This window comes from Argentina anserina, chromosome 6 (genome assembly GCF_933775445.1).
Source record: "Argentina anserina chromosome 6, drPotAnse1.1, whole genome shotgun sequence".
Classification (NCBI taxonomy): Eukaryota; Viridiplantae; Streptophyta; class Magnoliopsida; order Rosales; family Rosaceae; genus Argentina; species Argentina anserina.
In genome coordinates, this window is record NC_065877.1 from 10,952,386 (window position 1) to 10,965,977 (window position 13,592).

Here is a 13,592-nt window from a genome sequence, read left to right on the forward strand (position 1 = left end):
TTATAGTTGAGGGAAGACTGGAAGGGTCAAGGGAATAAACAAAGAAGAAACAAGTTTTTAGTTAGTTTATTTTAAATTAAACTATCGGTTGGAAATGCACGTGTTTTTGAAGAACTATCGAATCGTAGAATTAAATTTTATTAATTTAACATTTTTTATTGTATAAATTTGAGGGGTTAGCTTATTACATTTCCCATGACTAGGTGTATCTATTTTGGTTTCAATTAATAAAATTTTCCTGCATCGTTGAGAATCTCACTATTTTTTTTTCTTCTTCGGTTTAGAACTTCAAGCATCCCTTAAGTAATCATTCACGATCCGGAACTGAATCAATGGGCGAAAATCTTGTTCCAATAATGCTTTGCAGTAGTGGAAATTATTTCTTGTGCAACTTGATATATATGACATCTTATGACAGCATGCAGAGTGGTACGTAAAACCCCAAAACAAAGATACATATAAGATAGATAATTAATTATCTATTTATTGGTAGCTCTAATATATTGACTAGCTTAAATTTATTGGAAGTTCTAGCTAGTACAATTCTTGAAGTGTGGCTTGTAGAGCTGAATACACAGCAAGCCAGCCCTGTTGAGTAGGGTGAGCACCGTCCCAAAAGAATGCAGATTCAGGGTCATCGCATATGGTGTACTTCTTTGCGCCACTGTCATCGACACTTCCACAATCGTATTCACTGCTCGTAGCAACACAACAGGGCTTCAATGGGTTCTCAAACTTTATGCTTCCTGCTCAAGACAACAAGATGCATGTTTCTCATCCATGAGATCATAGTTTAACTTTATACGTTCCGAAAGTTTAGAAATGCAAATGAGAAGACATGATACAGTAATGGCTAAATTAAGACTCCAAATATCACATTAACAAAGTGCCTGAACCTGAATTTGAGCAAAAAGCAAGTGCAATAAGAGAAACAAACTTAACATTCGTTGGTAAGAGCTTGTAGTTAATTACCTAGATGGTCTCCCTTATTGTTCAGTGCTGACATGAATGAGGAATATAGATCAAGAACGATAAAAGAAGTCTTTGTTTCGTTGTTCAACTTGGAAACAGCTTGCTGCAATAACAGGTTGTGGAAACTGGATAGCAAGTTTTGTGTACCATTGCACTTCTGGAATGAAAATTCAGCTGTGCTACCAGGAAGACAACCCAAAGGTTGTAGAGCTGTCACAACTATTTTCTTCACCCCCAAGTCATAGACACGTCTCAAGTTCACACTTAGTTGATTTACAACTGATGTGATGAAAGGTTTAAAACCCTATTATACAGAAGCAATGCAAGCAGAAATTAGTATATCAAGCTAGTATATAAGAAACAGTAATCATAAATTATGTACGTATATGTATTTGTGTATAAATATAGTGTTCTCGCATACATGTGTATATGTATTTGTGTATAAATATATAGTGTTCACGCGTGCATATACATATATATTTCATTTGTTAATACGTATATATTCGATCATCTATTTCTCGGACTGAAGCTTAGAAACAAATGTAGGAGAAGACAATATTGGTGTGCAGCAGGATTTTCTGGACCAAATGGATCTGCTTAGCTAGTGTGTATCTCAATGATATATGGTATTTTTTTGTAACAAAAAAAATGATATATGGTATTTTAGGTATATACAAACTAGATATGTGGTCCTTACGTGCTAACTTCCAATTAAAAATATTGATCGTTGTAGAAATAACAAAATAGATATGATGTTTATGCTATATATATGCCTATATGCAAGTATATATAGAAGCATCTCAATGACTCAATTGGAGAGTTGCTTATGGCAGTTGATCATTGCAGAAATAGTAAAAACAGTTAGACATACGTATTGTTCTTGCAAATAGAAAGTGATACCCACATTCACCTTAATTTTATGTAATTGACGCAATCTTTAGTTTTTTTTATATTCAAACTGCTAATGTTAGATCTACCAGAGTGAAAATGAACAAAGTTTTTGAGTAGTTGCACAAGTTTTCTACGAACTAACCGCAGCAGAATTATTCACGGCCACGTAATATCCGTAGTCATTGCCTGCAACTGTGATCAATGCCACGGAGGAGTTTAAGTCTTGGGCAGTGAACACAGAGTCTTTGATGAATTGCTGGAAGAAATCGATCTGGGTGGTCATGTTTGGTGCAGCAACCAAAGTATCGAACACACCGGTGCCTCCATATGCGAAATTCATTCCGTTTTTCAAATGTTTGACTCCGACATTTCTGAATTTGTAGGGTATTGGCGACTTGACCCCTATAAACTTAGCTGCATATATGCCGTTAAAAAATAAATTACAATGTGCACAAAATAATTATCAATTAAATACAAATTAACTTCAATGTTCCTTAATATTGATGCTAAAGTTGCATGCACGAGTCATTAAGCTCACAAGGGTTGGATATCATCACATTGAGTGAGAAAGAAACAAAACTTATTACGAGAGGTACGTAGCAGAAAGCCAGAAAGTAAAGCACGCAGGTAGATTTGAGTAAAAGGAAGCTCAAATATATTCGGAATATACCCTAGTATAGTAGTATTACAACTAAACACAGAGATTAACATAGTTTCACACCAAATCATAAGAAAAATAAAACACATATAGCACGCGTTAATTACTTTTATATTGCATAAGTCGTGAAAAATGCTCTATGCAACAGCTGAAAAAGACCATCTGATGATGGGAAAACGCCTATATTTTTTAAGCATCGCCATTACTCATTAGTTACGCTTAACTCATTCACTAGACATGTATATGTATGAAAGACATGGGACAAGAAAATAAAAAAGGAGTTGAGTAACTCCACAGAAATGATTAACATTTGATAAAGGCGAAGCAGAAAATATCTAAAGTTCAGCTCCAGCTAGCTAGTGTAAGAAAGCAAGAAAAGAATGGAATACATGATGAATTAGTCTGACAGGATAGTTTGATTAAAGTGTGAAAGCCTGAAAGGTTTGCACAATAATACAATTTTTACAGATAAAAGAGATGGAACCACCCAAAGTGCTATCATCCGAACCCACCAGCACCACCACTACCCACTCACATCCCACAACAAATAATATACAGCCATACGCAAAAGAACACTAAAGCAGAACAACAAAAAAGAAAAACACATTGCTTCCATACTATGTACAAAAAAAGAAAGCAAAAGAAAAAAACAAACAAGGAGATCATTGGAGAGAGAGAAAGAGTAGTGGTTACCAAGGAAATCCGTGAGGACGCGGCCATCGGAGAAACGGCCGGAGGGTTTTCCCGGGAAGGTGATTCCATAAGGATATTTCCAAGATTTGGTCACGGCTTTAGGGTTGTTGCCTGTGTCGGAGTACGAGTCTCCGAAAACAAACAGTTTGGTTGGACGCCAATCGAACAAGTATCGGTGTGTTGAATGGTGGTGGTGGTGATGGTGGCCATGGTGGTGATGATCAGCTGACACAAGTATCGCACTTTGCTGTGTTGATAGAGAGAGAAGACACAGAACGAGAGGGAGGAAGAGGGTCTGAGGCAGCTCCATGCTCGGAGAGAAAAAGAAGTTAGTTTCGCTGGGACAGAGATGGAGGGATGGATGGAGATGTGTATACTTATTTAGTGAAAGATATGCGAGCAAGAATAATTGAGATTCTGAAGGCTCTTATATAGGGCCAAAGAATATGAGAAATTAAGCAAAGAAAAGCTTACATAGTATGGTTCTATGTCACAATATGATCAATGTGTGACCTAGCCGGCCTGGTTAATCGGCTCAATCGCGTGAGGTGGCACATGGACTGATGATATATAATAACCATTACACATTAATAACAACTAATTGTCACTATACTATTATTAATGGAAGAAAAAAGTAAACGCACGAAAAATATATAGAAAGACTATCAATGCTCATCATATACGCTGTACATGTAACAGCTCAAAAATCTTTTAGCTATGTTGGCTATGGAATATTGAAATTCTCATAAATGCGTCGTTTTGGTGTATAGGTCATAAGTACTGATCAAAGACTGAAATATCGATACTTTCTTCAATATTTCCGTGAAAGTTTACATTTTTCGGCATATGAATATATTTCTTACATACTAAACATTTTTCAGTGAAAATTTTCGAAATTTCGCGATATATCCGGAAACTTTCGAAATCTCCCGATATTTTCAGAATATCGCCAATGAGATGTTGATTATTCTTCACAATATACTCAAGGCTCTACTCAAAAGAGATAATGAAAATGGTGAAAATTTTGTACCTCATAGATCATCTATATGGTTCTAAATCACTTATGGAATTTCATGTTTAATATATCATATGTATATAAGGCGTGATGACCTAACCTTCCTTTAGTTCTCAGTCATAAAAAATATATATTTAAGGTATATTTTTAATAATTCTCGACGATTGTTTCACTTCAAATTACTACAACTCATTAAAAACTAATAGTTATATAATAATTTCTTATAAAATATAGTAGATAATTTATCAAATAAACATCTCTCAAAATTTCATTCAAAAATTTCTATGTTTTTATATAAATTTCCATTAAGTTACTCAATTATTTTTTTAAATCGATGTTTTCCCAAAATTTCTAATTTTTGGACCATCGATATTTCCATTCTTGCCGAAATTTTAGTCTTTGGTACTGATAGACTTTTCCCAAATACTTCAAGTAATCTTCTACTCTTTGAAGTCTTACTATTGAGTGAGAGAATATATATATAAAACCAATGTTTGTCCTTTTTTTTCAAACATGTAGCTATATACAATGACTACGGATGATAACAGCGGCATCCCAACCACTCTTAAAACTCGATACCAGGGAAATCATATCTTTGTATACCACCCGAGAAGTGAAGGAATCAGGTTAAAAAGAAAAGGGAGGTTGAAAGTTCCCGATGAAAGAAAAAATTTAGAAGAATTTAAATTTGCATGAAAGCAGCAATGTTAATTAAAACATACTTGTTTGTTTACCAAATAAACAGCGTATTATAGTTGCTCTTGCTTAATTCCACGATCATGCTTGAATATATGAATGTGGCGCGAAGTTACTCTTGTCGTTTGATTTTGTATCGTCGTTTGATGAATTTCATAAAAATTAAAACATATGGTTAGAATCATAAACCATATTTAAAAAATGTAAAAATTAATAAAAAGGTTACTATAACAGTAAAACACTTTTTACCATGTGGCAAAGTTACCATGCCCTGATTTTTTACTATTTACCCGAGAGGGATAAATCTTCTATTTGAACACCGACGTTGGTTGGACCCGTGAATCCGAGTTGGTTCGAATGCGACAACACAAGAGGATGCCGAATCTGGGCTGGACACTGTCGAGCTGGGTTTGCAGCCTTGAAGATCGGCGTTGGGGCGTGCTCGAGGGAGTTGGAAGACATCAAGGTCGTCACTGGTATGCCACCATTCTGGGTTGTGCGATGGTGCCGAAGATAATCTTCGGTTTGAGGCAACAACACGCGGAGACTCGACTTTGGGGCGGCGTTGCTAGGATCGATGACAAAGGTCTAGCTGCTTGGAGGCGCTTGGTCGGCGTGAAGCGAACAATCATTGTCCACCAGAAGGAGGAAGTTTGATCAAGTTAGATCGGAGGAGGGGGTGCCTAGATTAAAAATCTGGGTGCCCAGTTGAAGCTCCGATTTTCTTTTCTTTTTCTACAATTTTTTTCAATGAAAGGATTTTTCAGCTTCTTCTGTCGAATTTTTTCATGACAGAAGGAATTTTTTCAGAAAACTAGGGTTCTAGACCTAAGAACTCATGGTTAGAACTATGTGCTGATAACGTGTTACAGAGAATGCAATACGCATCAGAACATGGAGAAACATCATCTTTATTCATTGATAAATGAGGTATTTATATAGGCATTACATTGAGTATCCCATAGATTCAGGGATTATATATATTTCTTTATTTAGACTAACTTATACTAATTAGGACAAGATACACCGGAAGATTACGGAGAGTAATTCTCGTACACCATTTATATATATATATATATATATATATTAATATATATGTTTACCCCCTAACCTAGATGAAATTGGCTCAATGAAGATGGCTAAGCTTCCCCGTAATGTTTTTACATAGTTAAAACCTAGAAGAAAGCTCAACTTTCTTCCCCATAATTATAACTTTAATTAATAGTTTTCTTTATAATTTTGCAAGGATTTGGATAGGGTCAAACTTTCATCTCGTTAAATAAGGAAATTAACTAATACTTGAAGGTTGATTCCAAGATGGGAAGTACATGCTCTTGACGTCAAGTCGTCAACACGCAAGTACTCTAACTAAGGTCAATCAACAAATCCTAGTCAATAGTTAACGTCTCATTTCTTGTGTGAAAGTGTGAAACAAGCAAAGTCAAATCGTAAACGTGATGCTTGGAGTTGGCTAATTTGAGTTGACTATATTGAATTTTCAAATATTACATTATAATATGATTACTGTACTATCTTTCGTTAGCACCTTGTATGACTTTCAACCTCTTTTTTTTTGTTAGATAGGTTCCATATTTCAAATGAAGAGAGTACAAAGCTAGTTGTTCCGCTAGCTTGCGGACAGAGGGCAATCATGAACATCTAACTAACCTATTCAAATATAATCTCAAATAACTAGGGTTAGGCATAAAAAACTGAAATCCTGATCCGTTCAGAAATTCATAGGGACAAGATGAGACCGAAGTCTAAAAATATCATTCTCGTCTCATTTCATTTCGGTGGGATGTGACGTAGAACGAATAAATTGTGTTCTGCTTACTCTCGTCTATTGTGAAATTTTAATTAAAACTCGCAAAGTGTGCAAGTACGAGGTCATTCCAACTAGGGATTGAAAATCAATTTAATCCTAACTTAATTGGTCTAAACTAAGAACATAGATTTAAGGTTTCAAATAACAAATTTTAAAATAAACAAATAAGATAGAACCTAGGGTATCAAAATCAACCACTAACAATTCTATTTATGTATCAATATAACTAATGGATTATTTTGTATCTCTAGATGACAATTCTCGTATCTATATCCTTCTCAGGTACTCTAGACCATAATTTTTCTTAAGTGCATGATGCTCTCCCTCTCGGGTAAATGTCGTATATCCTAGCTATGCCGTCTATCCTTCTCAGGTATAAATTTAACATGCATGATTCATTACGTTCTAGAAAATAAGGAAATCAAGCACACCATCATTTTCTCTCGAGTAACAATGTAATTCACCATACTTAATCACAAAAAGCTTCATAAATTATATTGCATCTCTACTTCAAATTTATCTTCGAATTACTATATGCAAAGCCCTAATGTGATCAATCAAAGAACTTAAATATAAAACATCAATTCAAATAGTGACTAAGAATTCATCATAAAGAAACTAAAAAACCATCAATAAAACATCAAACTACAAAAACAATCATGATAGGGCTGTTGGAAAATGGTTAAATAAACCATTTAAAACCAAATTTTAATTGATTAATTAAATTAAGTTAAACTTATAATTAATCAAAGTTGAACATATATTTGAGTCCTCCATAATGATATGTTTGTTTGTGTAATTCGGTTAGTGGGTGAATAAGAAATTGTCACTCAAAGATAGCTATTTAAAATGTGGGAAGTGTTTGTCCCATACTAGAAAATAGAAGTGTTGGAAATGCTATATATGGAATCCATTATTTATGGATTATAAAGTGTGTAAGCCCTCTTATACCTGCTCACACATGCGCAGGGGGGGTGTAAATCTCAGGTCACAAAGGAAACTCGTGTATGCATGTGCGACCTGCAGACACGAATGTAATACTGAATTGAGGGTCGGAACGCAGATTCTTTTTACGTTTCCGAAAATTCTTTTTGGACGTTTCAACTTCTCTTGATTGTTCAAATTCTTCTTTTTGTAACAACTGTAATTGAAACATTATTGTGTGTTATGGAGAAGTTTGTAACAGATTGAAAACATGGCTTGTAACATATGTAACACATGTATGTTATGATCTTTTGATTTCCTATAATAATCATTTTATTCATTGCAGATTGCAAATCCTCACTGTATAAATAGCCACCATCATTTCATTGTAAAATCATTCCAAACACAATCAGCTATCATTCTCTCAAAGTGTTCTTAGGTTTTCACTAGTGATAGAAATATGTACTTTTCGAGTTCGTTGAGAGTTCTAGTTAGTAGTGCAACTTCCTTAAATTTGGTGTTTAGTTGTTTTATCCTGGGAGACAAGCGCCAAACATCCTTGCACCAGTAGAGGAGGCGTAAACGTCTTAAGGACAGTGTGGTATCACACACGTCTCGACTAGTTTTTCAATTATCAATTGTTCGGTATTTTGGTTGAATTCATATTGACTTTATTTCGTGTTCTTCGTCATTAGATTTTAATATTGTGTTATAATTCTTTATAATTCAGTTTATTAAATTATATATGCAATATATCATTATTTTTCTAATAATCTTAAGACGTTTATTTTGATATTGCTTATATAATTTGTGTTCGATATTTTATCTACAAAATTTGAAGTGAATTTACACCTTGTGTGTGTGTGTTTCAGTTTCTGAAAATGACTAACGGAGAAAATTATGGAAATGGCAAGGGACTTTTGGTGTCGACTGTGCATGCTGCCCCCGATGTACCTGTCTCATTATCCCATGGGGAAAAACCTGAGAAGTTCAACGACTTGCATTTCAAGAGGTGACAATAAAAGATGATGTTTTATTTGACCACTCTGAATCTGGCAAGGTTTCTGACGGAGAATGTTCCTGAGTTCATGGAAGATGACTAAGGCGATCAAGCTAAGATTATTACTGTGAATGCATGGAATAATTCTGACTACTTATGTATGAATTATATCATGAATGGTCTGGCTGACTCATTGTACAATGTGTACATTTGCATGGGAACGACAAAGGAGCTATGAGAATCCTTGGAGAAAAAATATAAGACCGAGGATGCCAGCGTCAAGAAGTTTATCGTGGGCCGCTTCCTTGATTATAAGATGGTGGATTCCAAGACTGTGATGAGTCAATTATCAGAGATTAAGCTAATCCTGCATGAGATTCACGCTGAAGGAATGCAGCTAGGTGAAAGCTTTCAAGTGGCATGTGCTATTGAGAAGTTACCACCAGCTTGGAAAGACTTCAAGAACTATCTGAAGCACAAGCGAAAGGAAATGACCATGGAGGATCTGGAGGTTAGGCTTCTCATTGAGGAAGACAACCGATGATCGGAGAAGAAGGCATGAACCAGTGGCGTCTCTGACAAGGCAAACATGATGGAACATGGTCAAGGTTCCAAGAACAAGAAAGGCAAGTATCAAGGGTCCAAGCTAGGGCCGAAAAGAGGCAACTCCAAAAAGCAAAGGTTTGAAGGCAAGTGCTACAACTGTGATAAGACTGGTCACAAATATGTTGATTGCAACAAACCAAAAAGAAACAAGAAGAAGGGGGCAAACCTGATTGAAGCTGTCACTCAGGAAGTTGCGGACATGAACCTCTGTTGCATGATATCTGAGATGAACATGGTGGATTCAAACCCCAAGGAATGGTGGATGGACACTGGAGCCACCAAGCATGTCTGTGTTGACAAGAAGATATTCTCCACCTTTGAACCATCAAAGGAAGGGGAGATTTTGTACATGGGGAACTCTGCTACCTCTGCCATCAAGGGGAAAGGAAAGGTGATTCTGAAGATGACCTCTGGAAAGGACCTGACTCTAAATAATGCCATGTATGTTCCGAAGATCCGCAAGAATCTGATTTCTGGTGCACTACTGAAAACTCATGGGTTCTGCATAGTGATACAGTCTGATAAGCTTTTTTTATCCAAGAATGAAATGTTTGTGGGTGGGATGATCAAAATGAATGTAATGACTATGATTAAGAAAAAGAATGAAGCTTCTACTTCCACCTACATGATTGAGTCTTCCAATTTATGGCATGGTAGACTAGGACATGTTAATTATGATACTTTGCGAAAGTTAATTAACATGGAACACTTACCAAAATTACAAATTGATTCAAAACATAAGTGTGAAATTTGTGTAGAGGCAAAACTGACTAGATCATCTTTCCAAAGTGTTGAAAAAAACGGTGAACCTCTTGATCTGATTCATACAGATGTGTGTGATTTAAAATCAACGTTATCTAGAGAAAATATTGCTATGTGTATTTGCTAAAAACAAAAGTGAGGCTATAGAGAAATTCATTCTCTATAAAAATGAGGTTGAGAAACAACTCAACAAGAAAATTAAGGCACTAAGAAGTGACCGAGGGGGTGAGTATGAATCGCCATTTACTGAGATTTGCACTCAGAATGGAATTATACATCAGATGACTACTCCATACTCACCAAAATCCAATGGTGTAGCAGAACGAAAAAAATTGTACTTTAAAGGATATGATGAATGCTATGCTACTCAGTTCTGGGATGCTACCCAATATGTGGGGAGACGCGATTCTCACGGCAAATTACCTTTTAAATAAGGTGCCCAAAAAGAAAGAAGAGAAAACTCCATATGAGTTATGGAAAGGGAGAAAGCCATCATACAAATACTTAAGAGTATGGGGATGTTTGGCAAAAGTGAAAATTCTCAAACCTAAAAAGGTGAAGAATGGGCCTAAAATGGTTGATTGCATCTTTATTTGTTATGCACATAACAGTTCGGCTTATCGATTCCTAGTCCATGATTCGAATATTCCTGAAATCCATAAGGATATAATAATGGAATAGAGAAATGCGTATTTCTTTGAAAATGTATTTCCACGAAAGTCTAGAGAGGAATCTAATTCTTCTAAACGGGCACGTGAAGACAACCAAGCTGAAACTGATGATGCTTAGGATCAAAAATCTGAGTTGGAGTCCGAATTTGAGTCTGAGGCTGAGGTTGAACCTAGATGAAGTAAAAAGGCAAGAACCGCAAAATATTATGGACCTGACTTCCTGTCATATATGGTTGAAGGTGATCCCCGTACCTTCAAAAAGGCAGTAAGCTCTACTGATGGTCCTCTGTGGAAAGAATCAATCAAAAATGAGATTGACTCCATCATGCAAAATCACACTTGGGAATTAATGGATTTGCCACCTGGTTATAAGCCTTTGACTTCCAAGTGGATTTTCAAAAAAAAAAAATTAAAAGTTGATGGGTCAATAGCCAAATACAAGGCTAAACTTGTTATTAAATGCTATAGGCAAAAGGAGGGTTTGAATTATTTTGACACTTATTCTCTTGTGACGAGAATAACCTCCATACGATGATACTTGCAATTGCAGCGTTGCACAAACTTGAAGTAGATCAAATGGATGTAAAGACGGCATTCCTAAATGCAGATGTAGAAGAAGAAATCTATATGAAATAGCCAAAAGGTTTCTCTACTCCTTCTCAGAGTAAGAAGGTGTGCAAACTGGTTAAGTCATTTTATGGCTGAAAACAAGCACCAAAACAATGACATGAGAAATTTGATAACGCCATGATCACCAGTGGGTTCATAATAAATTAAGGTGATAAATGTGTATATGTCAAAGACACTGAAAATAGATATGTCATACTATGTCTGTATGTGGATGATATGCTTATTGTTGGGAGCAACAATAAGATGATCAAGTCCACTAAAGACATGTTGAATTCCAAGTTTGATATGTAAGACTTGGAACTTGCTGATGTCATTTTAGGGATTAAAATTATGAGAACATCAAAATTGCTTGTGTTGAATCAAACACACTATGTGGACAATATTTTTGAGAAATTTGACAAGGTTTTGAAATTGTCAGAACTCCTGTAGATATGAATCTACATTTGTCCAAGAATAAAGGTGAAAGTGTTTTTTAATTAGAGTACTCGAGAATAATTGGGAGTCTAATGTACTTAACAAGTTGTATAAGACCAGATCTAGCTTATGCGGTTCATAAGCTAAGTAGGTACACGATAAATCCTAAAGCTATGCATTGATAAGCGATTGGAAGAGTACTCAAATACTTAAGGTATACTCGTACCTATGGGCTGCACTACACGTAATACTCAACTGTTATAAAAGGGTTAACTGATGCGAACTGGATATCTGACATGATAGACTCAAAGTCTACTAGCGGATATGTATTTACGCTAGGGGGTGCAACAATGTCCTGGAAGTCTTCAAAACAAACGGTTATAACTAGATCCACAATAGAGTATGAGTTTGTAGCACTAGACAAATATGGGGAGGAAGCAGAATGGTTACGCCAGTTTATAGAGGACATTCCTAGATGGACAAAACCTGTGTCAGCGATTGATATGTATTGTGATAGTCAATCTGCAATTAGCAGGGCACCAAACAAGATGTATAATGGTAAATCTAGACACATTCGTCGAATACATAATACCATTAGACAACTACTCTCAACTGGAGTTATCTTTATAGACTAGGTAAAGTCTAAAGATAATATTGCTAATCCTTTCACCAAATGGTTAAATAGAGAATTAATTAAAAAATCATCGAAGGGAATGAGACTAAAGCCCATTGGAAATTAAAAATCACTATAGTGGATACCCAACCTAGCTGACTGGAGATCCCAAGATCTAGGTTCAAAAGAGAAAACCAAATTGTGGATATTAGTTCGGATCACTGTAGGGAGTTCCCTCCGTCCATTCCTATGTTAAAAAATAATGATACCCGTAAGGATTAGGTCAAGTTAAAAATTTTAATGATTCTTATGCGTCGGGAAACCGAGCAGAGTAATGCAAGTTACTCTTAATTAAGAAATCACATATGAAAGAGAGAAGTGAGACCGCTTCTAGGTGAGTTAATGAAGACATAACTCTTATCAAACTACTTGCAGAATCAGGCGTGTGTTCCATGGCCGAAATGGACATAAAAATGAGAACCGAAATGTACCAGGGAGACTCATGTGCGAAGTATGTCATCATTTACACAAATGACGAATAGTTTAAAGACATCGCTTCTACTATTTAGTTAGTAAAGTAAGTATACTTTCATAAGGGAAGGTTCAAAGGGTCAAACCTACCTATCCTATGCAGGTTTCAACCGTAGAAATCTATCACCAAATTCTATCGAGTCTTTGGAGGCCAATTTCATTCATGTGGCGAATTGTTGGAAAAATGGTTAAATTGATTAATTAAATTAAGTTAAACCTATAATTAATCAAATTTGAACATAGATTTGAGTTCTCCATAATGAGGGCTACAAGATCATATGTTTTTTTGTGTAATTTGGTTAGTGAGTGAATAAGAAATTTTCACTAGAAGATGGCTACTTAAAATGTGCAAAAATGTTTGTCCCACATTGGAAAAGAGAAGTGTTAGAAATGCTTTATATGGAATCCATTATTTATGGATTGTAAATTGTGTAAGCTCCCTTATACCCTCTCGCGCACGCGCAGGGGGGGGGGTGCAAATCTCAAGTCACGAGGGAAACTCGTGTATGCCCATACGACATGCGGACACGAATGTAACATCAAATTGAGGGACGGAACAGAGATTCTTTTTGCATTTCCGAAAATTCTTTTGGTTGTTCAAATTCTTCTTTTTGTAACAACTGTAATTGAAACATTATTGTGTGTTATGGAGAAGTTTGTAACAGATTGAAAACATGGCTTGTAACAT

At 35.7% G+C, this 13,592-nt stretch overlaps 1 protein-coding gene across 1 annotated transcript; it reads right to left on the minus strand.

Moving 5' to 3' along the window:
* Positions 1-366: 366 nt before the first annotated feature.
* On the minus strand, positions 367-3,679 carry LOC126798822 (GDSL esterase/lipase At5g03610-like). The gene is made up of 4 exons (XM_050525885.1): positions 3,215-3,679; positions 2,006-2,277; positions 973-1,276; positions 367-746 (listed from the first exon to the last, which is right to left on the minus strand). Exons 1-4 carry the CDS (start codon positions 3,522-3,524, stop codon positions 535-537), a joined length of 1,098 nt encoding a protein of 365 aa, XP_050381842.1. The 5' UTR covers positions 3,525-3,679; the 3' UTR covers positions 367-534.
* Between the last annotated feature and the right edge of the window lie 9,913 nt (positions 3,680-13,592).

Coding starts and splice junctions, on each gene's coding strand:
- LOC126798822 (XM_050525885.1), bottom strand. CDS start 3,524: ATGGAGCTGCCTCAGACCCTCTTCCTCCCTCTCGTTCTGTGTCTTCTC. Junction 2,278..3,214: donor CGTCCTCACGGATTTCCTTG/GTAACCACTACT, acceptor GCATATATGCAG/CTAAGTTTATAGGGGTCAAG. Junction 1,277..2,005: donor CCGTGAATAATTCTGCTGCG/GTTAGTTCGTAG, acceptor TCTGTATAATAG/GGTTTTAAACCTTTCATCAC.